Source organism: Panthera uncia (assembly GCF_023721935.1).
Source record: "Panthera uncia isolate 11264 chromosome A3 unlocalized genomic scaffold, Puncia_PCG_1.0 HiC_scaffold_12, whole genome shotgun sequence".
NCBI classification, from domain to species: domain Eukaryota; kingdom Metazoa; phylum Chordata; class Mammalia; order Carnivora; family Felidae; genus Panthera; species Panthera uncia.
In genome coordinates this window covers 17,331,514-17,356,848 of record NW_026057579.1, presented here as the reverse complement: position 1 = coordinate 17,356,848, position 25,335 = coordinate 17,331,514, and the positions used below count along the sequence as shown (strand labels likewise).

Below are 25,335 nucleotides of genomic sequence, written 5' to 3'. Positions count from 1 at the left end.
AAGACTCTAGGGTGAGAGACTTTTTAGAGGCTGTTGAAGGCTTTTTAGAGGAAGTAATATGTGAACTGAACACCAACTAAGTCCTGTTTTGCCCAGCAAAGTAAGGGGAAGGGCTTCTGAATAGCAGATAAAAGTTTGAAAGCATATACTCTCACTGTCTCGATAGCCAATGAATAGCTTATCTAGTTATTCCTTCACAATATTTTTTAAATCTACCCTTTTTCCTTACCTCATGGTTATATACTACAACCAGTCACCTCATAATGTATACCACGTGGTACTGTGAAATTGCTGATTCAATTGTTTTTTCCTTCCTTCAAATACTCATAGACACTACTAACAGACTAACTTAAAACAGAAAAATCTCCTTTTACATGACCAGAGAACCCTCAGGAGTTCCCTACTGCCTCTGAAGTAGAGTTCAAACTCCCAAGTCCCCCACAGTCCAAGAGCTGTATGCCTAAATTTCCCCCCAGAACAACCAAGTCAACAGATAAAAACAATACATGATCAAATGTAGGTTTACAGCCATCAGCACATTTTTATTGACCATTAGTGGGTGGAAAAGGTGGGATCTCTGGAAGGTACTAGGAAGACAACGGAATCAGTCACAAATCTATAGGAGTTTACAGTATGAGAGATGACAGCCAGACACGAATTTAAGAAAGGTTAACTTTAAAAGAACACATCTGTAGGTGGTGCGTGTGGCTGGGTCAGTCAGTGGAACATGCGACTCTTGATCTCGGAGTTGTGAGTTCAAGCCCCACAATGGGTAAAGAGCTTACTTTAAAGATAAAAAAAATAAAAAAGAACACATCTGTCCCATAAGCAAGATTGTTAACATGCTTAGTGTTCAATGGAGACATGGAGAAAGGGCTTAAGCTGGACTTTAACCATATAAATAAATGCTAATTTGCTTATGTAGTTTGGTTTTCAATTCATCTTAATATTTATTAGAATGGACACCATTAAAGACATCTTGTTCAATTCAACGTCAATAGTTGAATTGAGCGCAGTGTACTGAACAGAAACTAATTATTCTACGTGAAATAGGAGTAGAGGCACAACTTTTCTTTGCTTTTAAGCCAGCCCCTTCTCCAAGTAGTACAATTAGAACTTGCATTTAAAACAATACATGAAGAATTTCACTACTGGTTAAACACAGGACAGAAGAAAAAGGCATGTTCCATGATAGAACTTAAAATTGTACTTCAGGGGTGCCTGGGTGGTTCAGTCAGTTAAGTGACTTTGGCTCAGGTCATGATCTCGCAGTTTGTGAGTTCGAGCCCCACGTTGGGCTCTGTGCTGCCAGCTCAGAGCCTGGGACTTGCTTCAGATTCTATGTCTCCCTCTCTCTCTCTGCCCCTCCCCTGCTCACACTGTGTCTCTCTCTGTCTCTCAATAATAAATAAACTTCCAAAAAAAAAAAATATACTTCAGAGCTTCTATGTATCTGAAGTGTTATGAAAACTATAAAGCCATTGTTACTCTATGAGTGTTTAGATAGTTACCATAAAGAAATATGACATCAGAAGACTAATCTGCTTATATGATTCAGTCTGTTCCCCAAATACAATGAGAGTGATTTTTTTCCAAAACACAGATCTAAGCATGTTAACCCTCACTTCACTAAATCCTTCAATGAGACCCTATTTTTCTTAGGATAGACAAGCTTAAGAGGTCTAGAAGATCCTGCATGACCTGACCCCTACTTATTTTTCGGGTCTCTTTCACTCAACCCCAGCATCACTGGCCTTTTTTGTTCTCATTTTCCCTGCTATAGTTAACTTGTACTTACCATTCAGGTCTCAGCTCACTTGTCACTTGCATAGGTAATTACTTGGCCAGAGCAAAACCTCTATTGTAGTACTCTGTACTTCTTTGGAGCATATAACAATTTTCTATTTGTGTGATTATTTAATGCCTAAAGTTTATGGTCTAAAAAAGCAGAGATGTTAAAATTTTCCAAAAAATGAAAAATATGTAAAATGTTATTTAGAATATTTATTATTTTAAATAGCCTAAGGGATAAATCCAGGAATAGCAGCATTTATCCTCCCAGGTACTACCCTTTAAAAACTATAAAACATTGGGGCGCCTGGGTAGCTCAATTGGTTAAGCGTCCGACTTCGGCTCAGGTCATGATCTCACAGTTTGTGAGTTTGAGCCCCCATCAGGCTCTGTGCTGACAGCTCAGAGCCTGGAGTCCGCTTCGGATTCTGTGTCTCCTTCTCTCTCTGCCCCTCCCCAACTCGTGCTCTGTCTCTCAAAAAATAAACAAACATAAAAACTATAAAAACCCATATCTAAACAATAACCTAGCCACTCTACGTTTTTGTTTATCTGTAGAATACAGATAACCTTAAAGATAAGCTACAGCTATTAAATGAAAAAACATTATAAAGTTTAAAACAATGTAGGGTACCTGGTAAATGCTAAATAACTGATGCCTATGAATAATAAACCCCTAATTAATTCTGATGTTCTTTCAAACAAGTTAAAATGATTCTGATAAAGGAGTCAATTGTTACATCTTCTATTACAGTTTTTAAGATGGTTATATGATTCTTATCAGTTTTCCTATTATTTACTATAACCCAGATTTCGCTACTTTTTAAGATACAGACAAGCCATTAAAATATGTACTGAAAATACACAAATACATTAAAATTTATCTTAAAATGCGTATTTTATTTTGGTAGCCAACGACCATCAATCAGACAAAGAAAAGAAAACTAATTTTATGAAGAAAGACAAATCTATGGAGTGGTTTACAGGAAGTGAAGAATGAAATGGCTCAACTAAACCAACTTGGAATCATTAACTACAAAATGTCAAACTACAAGACAAGTGTCAAAATGGGACATTTAAATTGTTTTGAAATGTTACACATCTTCCTTCAGCTTTTGTTATTTTTTGAAATTATATGTAAAAGTTATACAAATCATATACAAAAAATTTCAATCTATGAAAGTAGTGTTTTGCAATATAAAGTTCTATTTTGATACCTTTCCTTCTTCACATCAGTTGCTATCCTCTGAGGTACTCAGTTAAGTTGTGGTTTAAACTTCCTCAGCTTGACAAGAAATGCTAATTTAAGGAGAGAGAAAAAAAGTAAGGTCATTACAATAATTAGAAGAAAACACCATTTAATATGACCTGAAAACATCACTCACCTGTATGACCAGTTTGCCAGTGTATAGGTCTAGCAATATAGGGAAATGATCCATATGGAAAATCCGAATGTGATTCTTCTGTTGTAGAACAAAATATATATTATAAGCTACATAAAATATGTTATAATTTGCTCACAAAACTGTTAAAATACAAACTACTGTTTCTTTAAGTTTTTTCTCTCAGACATTTTTTTCAGCATTTGTTTTGGAGCTACTCTGCCAGTTATCTTACAAAACAATTTGAAAAGGATTAAATGATAAACTTGTATATGGTTTTATAACCAAATGGGTAAGCTTATATATCATAAATCAATGGATATTTGAAAACTTGTTCAAGAACTAAATAATGTGTACATACAATAAGGACCTAAATTTAGTTCTTTGACAAATTCTAGCAGTGTCCAGAAGTTGCTTTTTGGAATATTAGCTATTTGCATATTAGGTCCTATTCTTTGCCTTCAGTAATAATCACTGATCTAAATTCAAAACATCCTTTAGTATATTTAAAGTATTTCATAAGCCAACCTCCTTGATACAAGTAAAATACAAATATTATAAGAAGTTCAATTCTTCAAAGGTATCAGAGTTTTACATAAAAGGCAAAAAAACATTACTCTGTCCCTTAAGAGATTTTAATTTAACAAAGAAATAGTACATTTCATCTTCTCTAGGGGAAAAAAAAACCCAAATCCCTGAGAAACAGCTCTGATTATTGGTCAATACACTCAGGAGCCTATTCTCGATTTATTATTGCAAACACATATGAAATAAAATTGAAGCTTACCATGGTCATCCTCTTGAAACATCTCATCTTCAATGCTAACTTTCTTTTGAGAATGTAATTGTAAATCTGTATTGATTTTAGGTTCTACTTTTTGAGGTAAAGTTCCATTTTTCTGTTTTGCAAGGCAAACCAACCAATCTCTGACAATAACTTCACTTATCTTTTCACATGTAAGAGCAAGTTCACAGATGCGAATTCCATCTAAAAGTTCAATAACCTGTGTGATGCTTTTAGAAAAGTGGAAAAAATGTACTTTAAATTTCTACAAAAATAGTAACTTTATACTTAAGTTCACTATATCTCTTGACCCAAATTCAAAGGCTATAGTTAAATGAAGGGGGAAAAACAAATATGCAAATTAGAGCACACAATAAGCAATTTCATAGAAAGTAAAAAAATACAGAGACCATAATTTAACATTATTGTTCACAATACACTTTTAAAACTTTTCTTCTAAATTGTCAGAAGAAATACACATCTTATATTACCATTTAGGTAAAGGATGATTTAAACAGCAATATAAATTAATTGGGACATATGTCATTTCGTAAGTTTTATGAGATGACCTATATACCTAATTCTAATTCAGTTACAAAATGAACATTTTAACCAAATACTTAAGACAAAATAAAAGTGTATTTAAAATCACATTACAGGGGCACCTGGGTGACTCAGTCGGTTAAGTGTCCGACTTCAGCTCAGGTCATGATCTTGTGGTTCTCAAGTTTGACCCCCGTGTTGGGCTCTGTGCTGACAGCATGGAGTCTGCAGCCTGCTTCAGATTCTGTGTCTCCCTCTCTCTGCCCTCCCCTACTCAGGCTCTGTCTCTCTTTCTCTCTCTCAAAAATAAACATGAAAAAAAATTTTTTTAAATCACATTACAAAGAAAAATAGCCACATTACTCACTTTGCTAGATATACAGCACATATACCACCCTGTTTAAGATTTGGATATAAAACAGGCAAAGCAACTTGAGGATTCAACATATCCAAAGCAACCTGTTGAGAGGAAAGCAAATCAGACTGAGTTTTTTTTAAACAAAGCACAAGTTTTCTTTCCTTACTGTGGTATAATGATACACTTTAGAAAGCGATTACCCAGTTACAGTTTTCATTTTTTAAAATATAATACTATTAACTATCATTTTGCTGCTCCCCCCCCAAAAAAGCATATTTACTGTTACAGAATTCGTCATAGTACTTGACTATATGAAAATCATAATGGCATGTCTTACGCTTGGCAGTACTGATAATACAGGAATCTTTCTTTAGCTGTATTTCATATACACATATGTATACAAATACATACTTTATAAAGTTTCACTCAATACTTTAATTCAGCTTTTGGCAATAGGAATTCACATGATCTCAAATATGTATTTTTATGCTCAACAGGAAAATTATGAATATTAATTTCAGAGATTCTAAAATGTAAGAATCATGTCCCTTGTTTATTTATTCTTTATTCAACTGCAGACTGTAAGGCTATAACTCACAAAAGCTGTTAAATGAATTCAATGAATAAACGAAATTTTTAAAAATCACTTAAAATAAAATAGGGTCAAAATACAAAATAAAGTGGCTTTCATTGATGGATAACTCTGAAAGCTAAGGGTAGTTGGTACAACAACATATTTATTAAATTAGAAATTATTCCATTATTTGTCTTTTTTAAATGGCATCAATGGTTCATCAATCATTATTCATTCACCAAATATTTACTGAGCACCTTCCATGTGCCAAGCATTTTGCTAAGTAGTAATAAGAAACTCTGTTTCAAGAGAACATATATCCTAATAAAGGGATAGACATTAAACAAAAATCCAATAGATATGTAAATCAGAGGAGGATAAGTGACAAGAAGAACTATAGAATTATAAAGCAAAGTAAGAAGGATACAGAGTAACAAGGAAAGGAAATGCCATTTTATATATAGGTTGGTCAGTAAAGAGACCTGAAGAAAATCATTAAGCTTACCCTGTGGAAATTTAGGGGGGGAAGTATGCTCCAGATGTAAAGAACAGCAAATACAAATGTTCTGAGGCTGTAGGATACTTGGTGAATCTGAGAAGGCCACTGTCACTGCAGTGGAGACAAAAGGGGGAAATGGTAAGAGAAGAATTCACTCACAATTCAGTGGCATGAAGTACATTCGGACTTATTAAATCCATACATAGAGAAGATGGAGAGAGGGCAAGGAAGGATGAGGACTTGCAACAAGCAAACAGCATTGTATGCCATGAGCGGTATACATTTTGAAAAGGTAGAGCCAGTTGCAATTAGGATTGGTTGTGGGATGTGAGACAAAGAGGAATCAGGATGAATCCAGTGTTTTCAGCCTAAGCCACAGAAAGAATAGAGATGTCCTTTTCCAATGAGGAAAATGATGAGACTATGGGAGGAGCAGGCTTGGCAGAAATAATCAAGAATTCAGGTTTGGACATGAGTTTAAAATGCCTATTAGATTCCAAGGAAAGATCCCAGTGACTGAATCAAAGGGTCAAGACGATGAACATTAATGGGTTTCTCTGGGTGTAGTTTGTCTATGTTATTGACGGGACCAAAAATCAGACAACCAAGAAAACTGCCAATCCTGTTGAATACTCTCTTCTCAGTGAACATTTCCATCTAGTCACTCAAACCAGAAACTTGTTGGGAGTCATCATTTTCTTTACCTTGAACTCTCTTTTGAGGATCTGTGGAGTTTTGACACTTCTGTTTGGATTAAAATTATCCAGCCCCACAAATATACCTCTGAAGTATTGTTCAAAGTCATCCTACTGCTAATGCCTTAGATCAGGACCTCATTGTATCCTGTTGAAACATTACAATAGCTTTCTACATAGACTCACAGCTTCTGTCATTGCACCACAATTACTCTAAAATAGAAGAGTACACTTATCTTGATGAGTAGTAATACATGGAATTGCTGAACCACTATATTGTACACCTGAAACAGATCACTGTATGTTAACTACACTGGAATAAAAAAAAAAAAAAAAAGAATTACTCTAAAATGGGAATTTGGACATTCTGCTTCCCTATTAGGAACTCATCGGTAGTGGGGCACCTGGGTGGCTCAGTTGATTAAGTGTCTGGTTTGATTTCGGTTCAGGTCATGATCTCGTGGCTCGTGAGTTTGAGACCCGCATCAGGCTCTGTGCTGACACCTCAGAGCCTGCTTGAGATTTTCTCTCCTTTTCCCTCTCTTTCTGGCGCTCCCCCCACCCTCTCCAAAATAAATAAATTTAAAAAAAGAAAAGAACTCATCAGTTGTTCCCGTGACCTGTAAGATAACGTCCATATGCCCTAGCTTGATACATACGTAAGTGTTCTTCATTATCTAGCCCCTGATGACTACATTTGCAGTTTCATCTCATGACACCTAATTTCTACAGTCGTGGTATTCCACACTTGTGAGTCTTTACAGTAATTGTATGTCTATCTTCTAGAATGAAAGCTCCTTTAAATGTATACTTCATTTCTGTCTTAGCATAGTACATTGCAGTACAAAACAGGTCTTTAATAAATGCTTATTGTATCAAGAAACAGTGGTTCAATAATTCAGAGAATGATGATAATCCCCCAGTTAGATGAGTAAGGTATATATATTCCAGTGAAGAAGGTGACCTTTGATCTAAACTTTGAAGGAAAAGTAGAATTTAAACAGGTGAGGAAAAGGAGAGAAATAATAAGATGAAAATCATAGCTAATATTTCTTTAATGCTTACTATACATGAGGCACTGTTCTATGCACTTTATATGAAGTATCTTATTTAATCCTCAACAACTCTATGAAATAGGAAATATTGTTATCATTCCTGTTAATATGTGAAGGGACTGAGGTACAGAAAGATTGAAGTAACTTACCCAAGGTCATCTTGGCTATTATGGGAGCCCGAGTGAACCAGGCTGAGTGGACTCCGAAACTTATTTCCCTCTTCCCCGTTCCCTTTCTCTCCTCAGAGATAATCATTGTCCTGAAGTTGGTAATGTTCCCAAGTAATTTTATACTTTTACAACATATGTGTATTGCTACAAACGATACATGGTACTGTTTTACGTAGTTTTAAATTTTACATATACACACATTTTTTATAATGCTTTTTTCACTAAACATCATGTCTTTGAGATTTACTGATGTAAATATAATACACTATTTCACTATGTTAAATAATACTATTTTTAGTATCCCATTGTGTGCATTCCCCTTCTGGTGGTTAGGCTTTTTAAAATTTGTCAAAAATATTTTATTAGCCATTTTTTCTCCTTTTGTTCTCTTTGTGGTTTTCCACCTTTTTTGTTCAGTTTAGCATCATTTCGGATGGCAGGAGTATGACTCCTCCTATATTTCTCATACTGATAAACATCTGGCACTATGCTCAAGAGTCCGCTGAATAAATCTAGTAAGGAATATTCTTTCTTTTAGATCAAGGATGGTTCAGCAGGTTTCCAAAAAGCTTCAATGATATCATTAGAATCCTTGTGTGTCATGATCATCAAACAAACTTCTGATGACCAATTAACCTCCCAGGTATCTATGACATTCTTATGGATAGCCTAGGTAGAGAAAAAAAAAAATTGGGGGAGGGGGGCCCTTACTGAGCTGTAATATGCAAAACAAACAAGGATAAAGAAAAAAAACTGTATGGGGCACCTGGGTGGCTCAGTCGATTAAGTGTCTTGACTACAGCTCAGGTCATGATCTCATAGTTCAGAGTTCAAGCCCCGCATTGGGCTCTGTGCTGATAGCTCAGGGCCTAGAGCCTGCTGCAGATTCTGTGTCTCCTTCTCTCTCTGCCCCTCCCCCATTTGCACTCTGCCTCTCTCAAAAACATTAAGGGGAAGAAAAAAAAAAAACACAATTGTGGTCCCTGTGTCCAGGATCTGTGTCACCAAAACTATAGACTTTAAGAACGTTAGAGGTAGGAACCAGTCTTGATAAAAATCTCATTTTTCAACCAGTTTCCCTCATAAATGTCCTAAAGTAATCCAACTTTCCAAAAGCCAATTAAGAAAAGCAAAGAAGACTCCTTACCTAGACCTCAGTCTGTAGTGTCAAGCTATGAAATGATAATGGAATCATTAAGGATAAGGTAACTTATTCGAATTCTGAGGGGCACCTGGGTGGCTCAGCTAGTTGAGCATCTGACTTTGGCTCAGGTCATGATCTCATAGTTCATAAGTTTGAGCCCCATGTTGGGCTCTTTGCTGACAGTTCAGAGCCTGGAGCCTGCTTTGGATTCTGTGTCCCTCTCTCTCTCTGCTCTCCCCAGTGCTTTCTCTCTCACAAAAATAAACATTAAAAAAATTTTTTTTAATAAAGAATTCTGAAACTCTGAGGCCACCTAATACCTCCACGTCCCACATCTCCACCATCACTGGTCACAGCCTAAAATATCATCCTGTCATCAACTATCCTTCTCCCCTAACTGAACCTCCCAGTGCTCCTCCTTACAAATCCATCCGCTCCACTTTCTGGAGCTGTGTTCATAACAAATGCCTCTGTCCTCAACATCTTTAATGAGCGCTCATCTACATCCTGACATTAACTGTCCAAAGATTCTTCTTGGCTATTCTCTCACAAATGGAGGCTATTTATTCCCCCAAATCTCACAACGCGAAGTCAGGCACTAGGATCAATATGCTTCCAATGCTGCTTCCAAATTATTATTCCTTTATCCTGGAAATGCTGAAGTTCATGATATTCAGTCACTCCTCTTCGTATTTGGTTTGGTTATTACTCCACATTTATTAACAACTTTGACATCTGATTCAGTATGTCTTTCTACTCTAAATCCTATCATGATATTAAAGGAAAATATTCCTCCTACAGATAGAAATGGTGCAAATAATGAAGGAAGAGCCTTCCGTATAAAGTATGATGCCTGTTTTCTTTGTAGTCAGTATTAGATAATATCATAGCACCCACTTTAGAAAACTTACCGCATCAAATGTTAAAGATTTTATATCTTCAGTTGCTCCTGAAATATCCTTATGAATAAAATTCACATTGTCTGGCCACTCTTCTACATGACTTATTTTCCATGAATCACACCAGTTTTTATAATTCTTCTTAGCCAATTCAAGGTGGTCTTTTCGTATTTCAAAACTGAGGACTTGTCCTTGTGATCCCACTTAATTAAAAAAACAACTTATGATATTTCATTGTATTTATTAGTTCATAAAAGATTATAAAAACTTATTTTGCAAAGGTAGTACATGGATGTGAAAAAATAATACAAATAGTGCATGGTGTAATATAAATAATACAAAACTATCGCATCGCAGAGCCTTAATCAATCTTCTTCAGAGGCAACCATGTTACTTTGGTTACCTACTTTACCATGTAAAGTGTCTCTCGCTGTTTTTAACACACATTAAAACATACGTGTATTATATATACTGTCCCATGCTTACCTTCTTACTTACCAGTGATATTTCAGTGATTAATGATCTACTACATTCTTTTTAAGAGCTATTATGTTCCATCGTATGGCTATTCCATAGTTTATTTAACCAATCACCTACTGATGAACATTTAGCTTGTCTAGTCTTACGCTATAACAAACAATACTGCAATGAAAATTATTTTCCCTAAATCTTTGTATTCATGAAATGACAGTCCTAAAAATGAAATTGCTAGCTCAAGAGGTATGTGAATTTTTTATTTTGAAAATCATTACAAAATTATCCTCCAGAAAAATGATACCAATTTACACTCTACCAACAATGTAGTAGAGTGCTTATTTCTCCATACTTTCTTCAAGAAAGAGTTTTCAAACTTTTTATCTGTGTCAATCTAAAAACTGAATATAGGGGTGTCTGGATGGCTCAGTGCATTAAGTGTCTGACTTTGGCTCAAGTCATGATCTCGCAGTCTGTAAGGTCAAGTCCTGCACGGGGCTCTGTTCTGACAGGTCAGAGCCTGGAGGCTGCTTTGGATTCTGGTCTCCCTCTCTCTCTGCCCCTTCCCTGCTCATGCTCTGTCTCTTTCTCTCAAAAATAAACATTAACAAAATTTTAAAAAAGGAAAACAAGAAAATATAAGTAAGTAAAAACTGAATAACTTATCACTGAAGTTATAATTTACATTTCTTTAGTTATGGATGAAGTTAGGCCTTTTATTTTTTAGTACAAGCTTTTTTCTTTTTTTTAACGTTTATTTTTTAGAGAGCGAGAGTTAAAGAGCAAGCAGGGGAGGGGCAAAGAGAGAGCAAGACAGAATCCCAAGCAGGCATCATGCTGTCAGCACAGAGCCCAACACAGGGCTCAAACTCACAAACTTTGAGATCAAGCCCTGAACCAAAACTAAGAGTTGGATGCTTAACCCACTGAGCCACCCAGGTACCCCAGCCATTCATACATTTAAAAGAGATTTGTATTTTTGTGTGTGTCTGAAAAACTTTTAAACTGTTTACCATGGTAATAGTGGAGTTTCTGCAAAAGACTAATATGTATTTTAATTTACAGCAAAAATTTTCCACCCACCTCTGTTTGAGGTGATTTGAATATCATTTGGAAGCTGTCCCACATCAGTCTGTAGTTTACTAATGGAAAGTTTAAATTTATTTATTTATTTATTTGTAATGTTTACTTATTTTTGAGAGAGATACAGAGCATGAGCGGAGGAGGTGCAGCGAGAGAGGGAGACACAGAATCCGAGGCAGGCTCCAGGCTCTGAGCGTCAGCACAGAGTCCAATGTGGGGCTCAAACTCACAAGCTGTGAGATCATGACCCGAGCTGAAGTTGGACGCTTAACCAACTGAGCCACCCAGGCGCCATGAAAACTTTAAATTTAAAAAAGAAAATTTTTTTAATGTTTATTTATTTTTGAGAGAATGTGAGAGACAGAGAGAGAGAGAGAGCGCGTGTACACGCGCGAGCGGGTGGGGGAGGGGCAGAGAGAGAGAGAGGCAGACACAGAATCCTAAGCAGGCTCCAGGCTCTGAGCTGTCAGCACAGAGCCTGATGCGGGGCTTGAACCCACAAACCGTGAGATCATGACCTGAGCTGAAGCTGTATGTTCAACAGACTGAGCCACCCGGGGGCCTCTCTAATGAAAAGTTTAAATTCAAGGATGTCTTTTGAAATGTAACTCCAGCTGCAATGCATCATGTTCTCAAAAGATAAAAATGAGTGATAACAATAGCATAAGCTAAACAATTAGAAAAGAAAATTATGGAGAAAAAAATCCATCCCAAAAGTAAATAGCAATAATTTGATCACTCATAGTTTGGGATTATTCATGCCATGACACTCCTCTGATACTACAGATGTTAGAAATATGGGCACTCCTCTCATAAATTTTTTATAAATTCACTCTATCAAATGCCTTTAGGAATCAGTCACTGTGAAGAAATTACTGCCTTTAACTATGTACAGAAAAGAATCAAACAAAAGATTTGAGGAGGCCAGAATGAATTTCCTGACCTTGTATAAACTGGATTATGTTTGTATGTGATGGCATTAGGTCAAAGAACAAAAGGTTTAATTCAGTGTATTTCTATCTGTACTCTTTATAAAATCTACCCATATACACCTTCAACAGCTGTAACAAAGTTTATTATTTAAAAAAGAATGCAGGAGGATTATGAGCAAGAGGAGACATGAGGAGGTTTGTGATGCAGCAACATTCCTTGTCTCGATCTGGGTGATGAGTACTTGATATGGTTACTACATTAAAAATTCTTTGAAGTCTACACACTTATGATCAGTGCACTATGGCTATGTTACATCCCAATAAAAAGTTTAAAAAAAAAAAAAAAGGAAGAAGCCCTAAAATACATGGAGGGAGCAAGAGAAAACAGAAAATGGAGAGAGGGTTACAAAGAGAATGACTAGAATGAACGTACAATATGGAAAGAAAAATAGTTGCCTGCATTTAGTTTCAAGGAGAATGCTCTTGATCACAAAGTTATGTGAATATTTTCTAAAACATCTTCATTTTACTTTCTGTTATTAGGAAAGATCGAACATTTTCTTTGCCCATCTAAACCCTGCTCATTTATCCCAATCTCTTACCTGCTTTGGATAAAAATAAGCTCATTCCACCAGAGCCTGAGCCAGCTTCCAAAACAGTATCACCTGGGTGGATGTCCATCATCGACAGTATCATATTCATATCCTATGATTGAAACACAGTACAGGTGACTCAGTGACCAATAAATATGTACTAAGTACACACTCTTACCAAACACTGTGTTGGACTCAGAGAAGAAAGGTGTGAAAAAAAAGGATTAAACTCTGGTCCAGTCTACCAAGAGCTTATATTTTACTTGATGAAATAAGAGATTCAAGAATTGGTTAGTAAATAAAGCAGTACTTTAGCATAATACCAAAATTACAGACATTAAGTAACAATAGGAGTTCAAAGAACAGAGAAATCAGCAGAAGGCCCTCACTTAAAAGGCGTAGAGAATTTAAGGAAACAATCATGAAGTAGAACCGGTATGACCATGATTAAAAACTGAAATAAACCACCAGCAATGGACGATTATGATAAAACTGTAACAAGGAACCCTAGGAAGTTCATTTATTTATAAAGAATATCTTTTATGTTTAGTGTTCAGTGTCAAATGTTTTAATACAAAATTTTTTTCTCTAAAGAGAAAAAGCATTACCCCTAGTAACATGGCTTATTAAATGATGATTAAAATATCTCCATATGGTACTAAAAGAGTTGAACATTCTCGAGTCCTGAATTTGCAAACTTAATGGTTATGGGAAACAAATGTAAGTACTTATTAGTGCCTCGTTAGTCCACATTACTCTGTATAGTAAGTCAATAATCTTTTCACTTTGCAGATGAGAGAACTGACACTCCGAAATTAAAATTAAAGGTGACTGTTTCCTCCTAAAATTAGCAATCATAAGATATGCAAAATTCATATGCATTGTTTTATTTTATTATTTTTTTAAGTCTGAGAACAATTTAAATGTTCTGAGATGTGCTTTTTTTTTTTTTTTTTTAATGTTTATTTTTGAGAGAGAGAGAGCATGAGCAAGGAAGGGGCAAAGAGAGGGAGACACAGAATCCAAAGCTGGCTCCAGGCTCTGAGCTATGAGCACAGAGCCCCACGCGGGGCTCAAACCCACTACCCCTAAGATCGCGACCTGAGCCAAAGTCGGAGGCTTAAACCGACTGAGCCACCCAGGCGCCCCTGAGATGTGCTTTAAGTACATGAATCAGGACTGCAGTTCCGCATCCGTTTTGTTCTTTCTGGAACCAGCACACACTTAATTCCCACCGCATTACCTTCGGATATGTTATGGCAGGCCCTCTTTTCATCAGTAACACATAGTCTTCCAACGCCGGCCTCCTCAGCATGAAGTGCTTCCCAGAGGAACTCCTCAGTATCTGGCCGGGAAACTTCCCCACGATCTCGCTGAACGGGACTGTCCCCCAGCTACTATTTAAGTGTCCGGCGTTACTCAACCTAAATAATTTTTTAAATTGTGTTTCTCTCTTCCCCGTCTCGGCTAAGATCAGCTCCCCAGCGCGAAAGGGCCCCTCTCTGGAAGTCGACCGGGAAGAGGAGCCATGAAGCTCTTCTACCTCGGTCCCGGACTGGGCCAGGGAGGGCGGCAAGGGACCCCCGGCTCCCCGGTGAGCGTGACCGGGCTGGCCCTGGTCTCCGCTCGAGTCCTCGCGCTCTTGAGGGGGTGACTCCTCTCGTGGCGTCGGCAGTCTGAGGCTTTCCAGCGACGAAAAACGTCTGGTCCCAGTGCCTCGGACGCGCGGAGGGAGAGACGGGGGCGACTCTGTGCCGGGAGCTTTCCTCCGTGCCGCTCCGCGCCGTCCCTCTCCATCCCGTGCGTCTCTAGGGGAGGATTCGCAACACAGTGACCGGGCTGTCTCCAAAGGCTCTGGCCCAAGGCCGCGCAGGAAGGACAAGGTCGTGAGCCCAGGCCATCTCCGAAGGAGCCGCAGCCGTACGAGGCCCTGACCTCGCCGCGCGGCTGGCAGCATGGTCTCCGGGCGCAGGCGCCGTCGCACACAGTGACGTGAGGCCGTTCGAGGCCCTCTCGCGGCCACACGCGCTGACGCAGCCGCCGCTGAGTATCCGCAGCTTCTTCGCAGGAAGAGCTCTGCGACTGCGCGTGAGTGCAGAGGGGCCGAGGAGGCCGAACTGGGGGTGTCGGGGCCCCCGGGTGTCGCTGAGTTAACTGTCTCTGGAGCGAGTCGCACTCCCGCGCGGGGGCCCATTTTCCAACTCGGAATGTGGGCCGAGTAAACAGTTGACCGCTGACCCATTCCGCCAGCCTCACCCCGGGGACAGGAGGCTTAAGAGAGACAAAAGCTGTCAAAGCGCTGTGTAAACTGAAGTCCTGCACCAGCGTAGGCTCAGTAGCCTTCAGGAACACTAACGCCACCTGGTCACCCCCAAGATGTCGGAGGAAAAAGCCCAGAGATGCGTTTGGCTGGCGGCGTTTGGACCGGCCATCCGCTGACCCGCGTTCTTTCCCTGACCGCGAAGTCCCACCCCCTCACCCCCAACCCTAGCAAGTCCCTTGGACCGGGCTCTGACCCTCTGCATGCCTGCCCCAGGCCCAGGGAGTCCCGAAGGGCCGATTAAAGTGATAGTAGTCACTATGTGCTTATTTAGCAGAATTGTTTTTGATAATTAAAATATAACAATTAATGTTACCACCCCTAAAACTAAGTAGAATCATCTTTAAGGGTGGAAAAGGTCATTGCTAAAATAGGGTTGTAGGGTACAGGGGTATTACAGACTGAATTTAATCCCTTCAGGATTCATATAGCCCAGTCCTAATCCCCAGTACCTCAGAATGTGACTATATTTGGAGATAAGGTTAAAGAAACAATTAAGTTAAAATGAAGTCACTAGTGTGGGACCTAATTCACTATGAGTGGTGTCCTGACAAGAAAAGGAGATTAGAACACAGGAACTCAGGGAAGACCAGCTAGACAGGCAGCAGATGTCCATCTACAAGCCCAGGAGAGAGTCCTCAGAAGAAACCAAACCTGCCCACAATTTGGCCTATGTGTTCCAGAACTGTGAGAAAATAAATTTTTGTTGTATAAGCAAAAAAACAAAAAAAAACAAAAAAAAAACACAAAACATCGACTGGATTTTTGGATTCTTTTTTATTGGATCTCTTTTTTTTTTTTTTTAATTTTTTTTTTCAACGTTTTTTTTTTTATTTATTTTTGGGACAGAGAGAGACAGAGCATGAACGGGGGAGGGGCAGAGAGAGAGGGAGACACAGAATCGGAAACAGGCTCCAGGCTCCGAGCCATCAGCCCAGAGCCCGACGCGGGGCTCGAACTCACGGACCGCGAGATCGTGACCTGGCTGAAGTCGGACGCTTAACCGACTGCGCCACCCAGGCACCCCTTATTGGATCTCTTTAAAAATCATTTATTCAGGTTTTGGCACCCTACCCCAAAAGAATGAAATAAAAATAAATTTATTTAATCCTAAAACCAAAACAAAACCAGGAAAAGGTTATCTTTGGAGTCCAAGGTCTAATTTGACATTAAATGTCACTAACTTGTTTATTAATTCAGTTGGTAAAAGTTTACTGAGGGTTTGACAATACCAAGCATGTTGGATATTTTACTGATTTAACTTTACAACAACACTGTGTTAGAAATAAGTATTCCTCCTTTATGCATAAGAAAACTGACCCAGGGAGGTTAAATTATATGGGCAAGGTCCCAAAGCTGACAAGCGGCATGACAGGGTTTCTGACCTTGGTCACTCTGCTTCAGCAGTCCACGCTCTTTGTACTGTAACACCCCTTCCCAAAAACTGGTCAACAGTACAATTGAATTTAGAATTCAAGTCAAAATATGCTCAAAAGGCTATGAATTCAGTTTCAGTTTGATAAAAGAAGTCTTTTTGTTGCTTTTGAAGATAAATTAAAACTTTCTAAACTGTGCTTTCTAAAACATCAGCCACCACAAACTCCATTATCAGGTTTCTCTCTTTCAGTCCTAAAAATGAATAAAGAAACTGCTCTGACCCTCCACCCCAACTGTTCGTCTCACTTCTGTTTTTTATTTGTTTGTTTTGATTTGCTTTTAAGGAAGTTTTCTTGTTTTGTTTGTTTGTTGAGAGAGAGAGAGTAGGGGGGCGGAGAGGGAGAAGGGCAGAGGGAGAGAGAGAATCCTAAGCAGGCCCCACACTCAGTGCAGAGCCCCACTTACTGCTCTCCATCCCATGACCCTGGGATCATGACCTGAGCCAAAATCAAGAGTTGGACGCTCAACTGACTGAGCCGCCCAGGCACCCACCTATGTTTTTTAAGAAAGTTTCTATGATTTTAAGAAATCTTTTTATCATTACTCCCAAATGAGGGCCTGGGTTGGCACTGTCTGAATCCTAAGCCCTACTAATGGTTTTAAAATTTATCATTCCTGCTTTATTATCTCTTAAAGATGATTAAATTGTATTTGGCTGTTATCTCAGAAGGAGTAGGGCTTGGAAAGAAGAAGATATAATGACAGAATGTGGGAAATAAGTTTACATATCTTTGATTGCTAACATAAACTGTAAAAAGCAAATAGCACCCCTTTTTACTATTTGAATAAGACACGATGTTATAAATCTTTGTCGTACACACATCTAATGAAATACATTAACATATGTTGAAAAATACAATTAATCCTTATTAATTGATGATCTTTCAGAGCATTTAAGCTCTCAAAATGTCACTATGCGTGCCTTTCTCTTTTTGACTATCCTTTTCCCTTTCCTTCCATCTTCTCTAGGAAACTGTCAGCCTGTACTCTGAAACTATAGTGAGGCATCATCAACTCATATTTATAAGGCCAGTGTCATTTAGTCAAGCAATTATTTTAAAGTCCAAACAGCTTTCAAGGAGTACTGTGGCTAATGGCTAACATCTTAAAATCTCAAGTCAAATTAGACCATCAGTTCTAATTCCACCAATGTTCTCCTCTACCTCTTTGAGTGTGCTTCTTTCCTCTCTTTTGTATAATTTTCCCTCATCCTTCAGGTATCAACCTCACCAGAATGGTGGCTTATAATAACTCCAAAACACTGGGAGAAGTGACTCTCCTATGTGCTCCTGGTATATATCCTGTCTTTAGACCAAACCCTGCATTGTGCATGTCAGATTAAATAAGATCACTGTTTATTTACCATTTCTGAAGTTAGAGGATAAGATTGTGGAGAGGGTTGTGTCTAACTCATCATTATAATTCCATTGCCTGTTATAGTGCCTGGAACCCAATGTGCCCTCAATAAATATTTGTTGAATAAATGATTGAAGAAAGTAGGAAATGAGAAAAACAGCAGCCCTGATACCTAGGTGCCTATACTAAATAATTCAGCATGTAAATATTGTCCAAATATATTTAATAGTTGTATGTTTTATTCTGTATCTTTACATGTACTTAGCTTTTACTAGAACTGCTGAAGTTCATGATTTTTTTAAAACTGATTTTTAGCAAAACATAAAGTATCTAAATCTGAGAATATAACTGCTTTTCTCTTGCTTTTTCATGTGTTTCCCCCTGTTGCTGCTGAACTTGAATCTGGATTCTGTAAAACTCCTCTAGGATATACTGTTGTGTATTAGAAATTGAAAGAGTCAATTGAAGGAGGTCAAAAGATACAAACTTCTAGATATAAAATAAATAAATCCTGAGGATGTAATGTACAACATGGTGACAATAGTTAATATTACGTTGCATATTTGTAAGTTGCTAAGAGAGTACATCTTAAAAGTTCTTACACTGTCTCGATATTGTAGCTTTATTCTAAATTTTGAAATCAGGTAGTAGGAGTACGCCAATTTGTTTTTCTTTTAGATAATTGCTTCACTTTGCATTTCCATATAAGGATTAATTTACCAATTTCTACAAAAAGTCCAGCTAAGGAGCACCTGGGCAGCTCAGTCGGTTAAGTGTCCAACTCTCGGGTTCAGCTCAGGTCATGATCTAGTGGTTGTGAGTTCAAGCCCTGTGTCAGGCTCTGTGCTGGCAGTGTGGAGCCTGCTTAGGATTCTCTCTCTCTCTCTCTCTCTCTCTCTCTCTCACCCTCTCTCTCTCTGCTCCTTCTGCATGCACACTCTCTCAAAATAAATAAACATTAAAATATTCCTGATAAGATTTTTGTAGGGATTATTGAATTTACAGAGCGAATTGAGTACAATTACTATCTGGACAATATTGAGTTTATCAATATTGAGTTTATTGAGTTCATGAATATGCAACGTCCTTCCCTTTATTCAGGTCTCCTTTAAGTTTTCTCAGCAATTTTTTATACTTTTTAGAATACAAGTCTTGAACTTTTGTTCATTTTCCCCCCAGGTATTTTTTCTGTTGCTATTGCAAATGGAGTAATTCTCAATTTAATATTGATTGTCTATTGATAGAATGTAGACATACAATTGATTTTTATATGGATCTTGTATCTTGAGACCTTGCTACATTGATTTATTAGTTTTAGAATTTTTTGAGGATTCTTCAAAATTTTCTATAAGTTATCTGTGAATAAAAATACTTTTATTCTTTCCTCTCCAATTTGGATGGTATTATCATTATTATTATTAACTTTATTGCAATAGGTGGAACCTTCAGTAAATATTGAATAGAATTGGTCAGAATGGACAGAATTAACTTGTTTTCAATCTTAGGAGGAAAGCATCAATCTTTCATCATTAAGTATGAAGTGAGCTGTAGGTTTTTTGTAGATTCCCTTTATCAGATTGAGGATATTCCTTTCTGTCCCTACTTTGTTAAAAGTTTTTTTTTTTTTTTAATTATCAATCGGTGTTGGATTCTGTTAAAATCTTTTTCTTTATCAAAAAATGTTTTTCTTTATCTTTCAAGATTATCATGCATTTTTAATCCTTTATTCTGTTAACATGGTATATTACAGTTATTGATTTTTGAATGTTAAGCCAACCTTACATTCCTGGGATAAATCCCATTTGATCATGGTCTTTAATCTTTTTTATATATTGCTGACTAGATTTGCAAATATTCTGTTAAGGATTAGAGACTGATAGGATCTATCACTTTGTAGGATAAAAAGAATTAGTTAAACGTTGAATTGTTAGTAAGTTCAATGAAGGCCTGGAATTGGGGCAGAGAGAGGATTAGAAGAGCTTAAATTACAGGCAGAGCAAAAGAGCAGGACCTATAACAAGAATGATAAGGGCAGGAAACCGGATGCAGGTCAGGGTTTAGTGATGTTTGAGACCATCCACAGTGAATGATGATATTGGGGAGGGTGACAGGGACCAGATTACAGATTGTCTTGTAATCCATATATATTAAACAGCATAGAGTTTCTTCTGTAGGTGCCAGCAAGCTTGTGGAGGGTTTCAAGTGGAGAAGTGGAATGGCCAGGTTAATAATCTACAAAGATCGTACCACTGAGACCAGCGTGGAGAAAGGGAGTCTAATACAAGCAGTGGTGGCAGTTCCAGTGGGAGATATAAGGCTCAGATAAGAACAGAAGTGGTAGAATTGGATGGAGATGAGGAAATTGAATGGAGAATTATTTAAGAGATAAAATAGGATCTGATGATTGATCAGATATGTATATGTGTTTGGGTAGAAGTGAGATGTGGGACTGGGTAACAGGTGGCTTTCTGACTTTCTCCAGTGGCTAACTGGATAGTTGATGGTATCATCAGCCAAGGCAAAGGATATAACAGAATGAGCACAATTAGGTTCGGCTGCGTATGACATAACCCAAAATACTGTAGTTTAAACAGCAGGGTAGTTTAATTTTCTCTTGTATAAAAGAAGTCCAGGCAAGGTGGCCCAGAGCGTATATCATGCTTCAGGGTTTCTAGATCCTTCTATCTTGCTGCTCTGCTCTTCTTAGCATGTCGTTTTCTCCTCAAACTCCATCATGGATGCTCTAACTTTTGGCCATCATATTTGAGTTCCAGGAATTAAGAAGGAAAAAAAGCAATGAATAATAGCAACCCCTGTCACTTTAAGGACATTTTGTACTGGCCTATAGTCACATGGTCTCACAGTTTGCAAAGAAAGCTGGGAAATGTACTCTTTATTCTGGAAAGTCACATGCCCAGGTAAAGAAGTGCCCCAAGGCACCCTGATGTTAGAGAGTGGGAGATAAGGACGATCCAGGAGAGAAGACAGAGAAGGGGAGCCAGAGAAGCAAGAGGAAGCCAGGAGGGTGTGATGCTACGGAAGACAAGCATACTGATGATAAGTCATATGAGATTCAGACTTAAAATGGACACATATATAGCAATGTAGAGGTTACTGTGCCCTTACTGAGAATTTTGGCATAGTGATGGGTTGGAATGAAAATCCCGTTAGAGGAGAGAAATCAGAGGAGAGAGATTAAGAAAATTAGATTACTTTTTTTTTTTTTAAAGGAAAGAAAAGATTGGGACAGTGCCTTTGGGGGAAGTGAGGTAAAGGGAATTTTATTTTTTAGGAAGAAAGAAATAACAGCATGTTTATATGTTGATGAGAAGGATTAAGTTGAGAAGTAAGATTAATGCTGGTAGAGAGAGGAAAGACGTTTTGGAATAATGAGATCTATAACTTATGTGGAGGGGTAGCCTTTGCTAGGAGCATGGACAATTCATCCATAGTGCCAGGAGTGACAGAGCACAGGTCAGTTAGAGTTTGTGGTACTAGAAGCTTGTGGAAGTTCTCTTGTGATTGCTTCTATTTTCTCAAAAAATAGAAGCAAAGTCATCCACTGAGAGCAAGGAGGATGGAGTTTTGAGATGGTAGGAGAAGATAAGAATTAGTGTCTAGGAGAGTGGAAGTGTGAATGGACTCGGGAACAATTGATAACCTGGCAGCATTGACTTCCCATGTGAAGCTTGTGGCCATGAATTTAAAGTGCATAAGAGTCATAATAGGTGGCTGTGACTTTTCTCTAGTTACTTTCAGTTGCTTTGGGGGGGAAGAGTTAGGTTTTACCAGGTTTGCAGTTTTACCACGGAAGGACTATGATGTGGGAAAGAGGCAAGGGATTTGAGGGTTGTAATCGTAGACTTTAAGAAAAATTAAGGGGGCAACTGGGTGGCTCAGGTGGTTAAGCATCTGACTTCTGCTCAGGTCATGATCTCATGGTTCATGGGTTTGAGCCCCATGTCAGGCTCTGTTCTGACAGCTCGGAGCCTGCTTTTGGAGCCTGGAGCCTGTTTCAGATTCTGTGTCTCCTCTCTCTGCCCCTACCCTGCTCGCACTCTGTCTCTCTCTTTCTCAAAAATAAACATTTAAAAACTTTTTAAAAATTAAAAATATATAAAAATATAAATTAAGAGGAAGGAGCAGCCATTAAGGAGCTGGAGGGAGCAAGCCTTATGGAAAGATAGGAGTTAATGGTTAGAGAGTGGTGTGGGAAAATTGAGATTAGGAAGGGGGTGCAGCTATTGTAATGATAAGGTCTGAGACGTGACCATGAGAGTAAGTAAGGTAGAGGCCAAGATCACTGAAAAGGAGGAGGTCAATGAATGATATTTTGGGTATTGAAGGGTCATCGACCTGAGTTTTATATAGTCTCATTGGGTCAAATTGTTTATACTCAAAGATGACTTAGTTAGAAATCCAACTCCTCCTTTACTGCTCAGCTCTATACCTCAGTTTTGTTATCTGAAAAATGGAGATATTCATAGTTTCTACTTCCTAGGGTTGTTGTGAGGACTGAATGGATTAATGCACACAAAATACTTAGCATAGTACCTGACATATGGTGAGTGCACAATAAGCTTTTATTTTTACTTGTATATTTGTGACTAATCTATAACTCTAGCTCAGACTTTTCTTCATACAGATTCATATATGCTCCTTTACAACAAAGTCCTTGAAAACGTTTCTGAAAATCCCTTTTCTGCACTTTCTCACCTCCTTTTTTCTTTCTCACCCTCTACACTAAGTCTCCCACCCCAAATGCTTTTGTTTTGTTTTTGAGAGAGAGAGAGAGAGAGAGGGTGCAAGTGTGCGAGGGGCAGAGAGACGGGGAGAGAATTCCACAAGGGGCTGAGAGAGAGAGAGAAGCAGGGCTCACCTGAAGCGGGGCTCACCCAAGTGGGACTTGGGCTCACCAGATGCAGGGCTCAAACTCACTTAAAGTTGGGCTGTAACTCACGAACCGTGAGATCATGACCCTAGCCCTCAAGTCTGATGCTTAACTGACTGAGCTACCCAGGCGCCCCTATTGGATTTTTTTTTTTTTAAGATTTTATTTTAAAGTAGTTTCACACCCAACGTGGGGCTTGCACTCATAACCCTGAGATCAAGAGTTGCATGCTCTACCTTCTGGGCCAGGCACCCCTCAACTGTTTTTGAAAAGTCACCAACGCCCTTGATCTTGCCAAATCTTGGTTCGTTTTCAGTCTTCATCTTACAATCTTTGACATGTTTTTGATCAGTTTTTCTTCCTAAATCCTTATAAAGATTTGGTTTCCAGGGCATTTCATTCTCTTGGGCTTTCATCCTACCTGTTACCCATTCTTCATCTTCTTTGCTGGATTTTCCTCCTCTTCCTGACCTCTAAAGGTTGGCACATTTTGGGGCTAAGTTTTCTTTTCTATCTGCACTTATACCCAAAATGCTCTGACTAGTCCCACAGTTTCAAAAAGCATTTGTATGCTAATGCATCCAAACTTCTATCTCTGTGATCTTCTCTTATAGCCAGCTCCTCCTGAACAACTGTATTTGGAGGTACAATAGGCATATCATACTTAACTGTCCAAAACAGAACTCTTGATTTCCACTCCAACCAAACCCGTTTCCCCAATCCAGTTGATGGAATCACCATTTAGTAGTTTGTTCAGGCCTTAGAATCATCTTTCACCTGTCTTTTTCTTACCCTTTGCAATCATTTAGCAAACCTGGTTGGCTCTAATTTCAGATTACATGTGGAATTTGGTCATTCTCCCCACCTTTACTGCTTTCATCTGAGTCCAGCCCACCAGTGTCCTTCTGTATTGTGTGTCTGCTTTCATTCTTGCCCCGCTAACATCTCCATCCAGAGGCCAGGAGGCCTTTTAAGAAATGTAGATCTGTTTGTTATTCCAAATAATCTAAAACGCAAATGTTACCTTGGCACTCCCTGTTTGTAAAGCTTTAGAGTCTCCCTATATCCCTGAAGGTGGTGTTTTTTGTCTTTACCGCTAGGCAATAAGCTGTGTGGGCCAAATAATATCTGGCATTTCTTGAATTAGAATGCATTGATTTGTTGAAACATTCTGGAGTCATTACAAATTGTCTATTTGATGTAGTAACATGGGATTAATCCTGACGAAATAAGCAGCTCCTACCATTACTTTTACACTATGATGTCTGAATAAATTACGTGTGTTATGTGTGCACATGATTACAGCGTGGAAGTGGATAAGAAAAAATGAAAACAAATGTCACAATCATGGAGTTATGTGATTATTTCATCTAAACATTGAGTTCAATCATGTTATAATTAAAAAAAACCCAACAAACCCAAACCTTTTTCTTTCTTTCTTTTTTTTGAAAAGAAATGTCCCGCTCTCCAGTCTGCGGTCACGTCCCTCCACAGTCCCCTCCCCCGCAGCATAAGTTAGCCTTGGGCCCTCCGGGCCACCGTCCACAGGCTGGGTCAGCCCAACGCTTGCTCAAGACGCGAGGAGCCGCTCCCTCGGCTGTCTACGCTCCCTCCTCCCGACTTCCTCCCTCCAGGCCCCGCCCCGCGCCGGTGCGCATGCGCACAGACGAACACGTGGCTGCCGCGGAGCCAGGGCAGCAATGGCGGCGGGCGGCCGTGGTGTTGCAGACCCCCTGTCCCCGGCAGGGGTTCCTTGCGCCTTCTCCCCGCTGAACCAGGCCTACTTCGCTTTGGCGTCTGCCGACGGTCAGTTGCGAGTGTGGGAGACAGCCAACAATAGGCTGCACCAAGAGTACGTGCCTTCCGCGCACCTCAGCGGTACCTGCACCTGCCTGGCCTGGGCGCCAGCGCGGCTGCAGGCCAAGGTAAAGCAGGCGGGACGGCGGGGGGCGGGCGTCCGCCCGGGCTCGGCCTAGGTGCACCCTCGGCCCCACGGCGCGTGGCTCGGCAGCTCGCGCGGCCCTGCGAGGCCCGGGGCGAGGAGGCACAGAGCGTGGCGGCGGCGGCGGCGCGGACTCCATCCACTTCGCCAGTCCCGTGTGCGGCCTGTCCGCAGGGTAGCGAAAGAGGGCGCGGCTGGATCCGATGGGCCGTTGACTGGAGTCCCACCGACTGACTCCATGCGGTCTGTGCCCCGCGCCCCGCTGTCGTCGGGGCCGCCATGTTCGCATAGGCCCCCGGTCCCCCAGGGCGGCTTGCTTCTGCCAAGCCTCTCGCATCAACATGTGCTCTTCAGTGTCTTGGCTTTTGACAGAGTCCCTCCTTGGGACTGTACTGTTCTTTTCCGATTCCTCT

The 25,335-nt window shown here is 39.4% G+C and overlaps 3 protein-coding genes across 5 annotated transcripts in view; 2 read left to right on the top strand and 1 right to left on the bottom strand.

The window, feature by feature from the left end:
* SPDYA (speedy/RINGO cell cycle regulator family member A) overlaps nt 1–3,346 on the top strand; it is a 45,682-nt gene extending 42,336 nt beyond the window's left edge. For 2 of the 3 annotated variants that reach the window (XM_049651912.1, XM_049651911.1), the window contains one exon: nt 2,703–3,346. In XM_049651912.1, the coding sequence (XP_049507869.1) occupies nt 2,703–2,791 (89 nt within the window). In that variant the 3' untranslated portion in view covers nt 2,792–3,346. The remainder of the gene's footprint in view (nt 1–2,702) is intronic. The other variant, XM_049651913.1, reaches the window with a different exon arrangement.
* On the bottom strand, nt 516–15,218 carry TRMT61B (tRNA methyltransferase 61B). Its single transcript, XM_049651909.1, is given in 9 exon segments — nt 516–3,090; nt 3,177–3,254; nt 3,961–4,187; nt 4,868–4,959; nt 9,907–10,097; nt 12,986–13,088; nt 14,220–14,942; nt 14,944–15,083; nt 15,086–15,218. Coding segments are annotated over 9 exon segments (1,731 nt in total). The 3' UTR covers nt 516–3,046.
* Nucleotides 15,219–24,623: 9,405 nt separating this feature from the next.
* WDR43 (WD repeat domain 43) overlaps nt 24,624–25,335 on the top strand; it is a 46,618-nt gene continuing 45,906 nt past the window's right edge. The window contains exon 1 of the mRNA XM_049651907.1: nt 24,624–24,905. Coding sequence (XP_049507864.1) covers nt 24,681–24,905 — 225 coding nt within the window. The 5' untranslated portion in view covers nt 24,624–24,680. The remainder of the gene's footprint in view (nt 24,906–25,335) is intronic.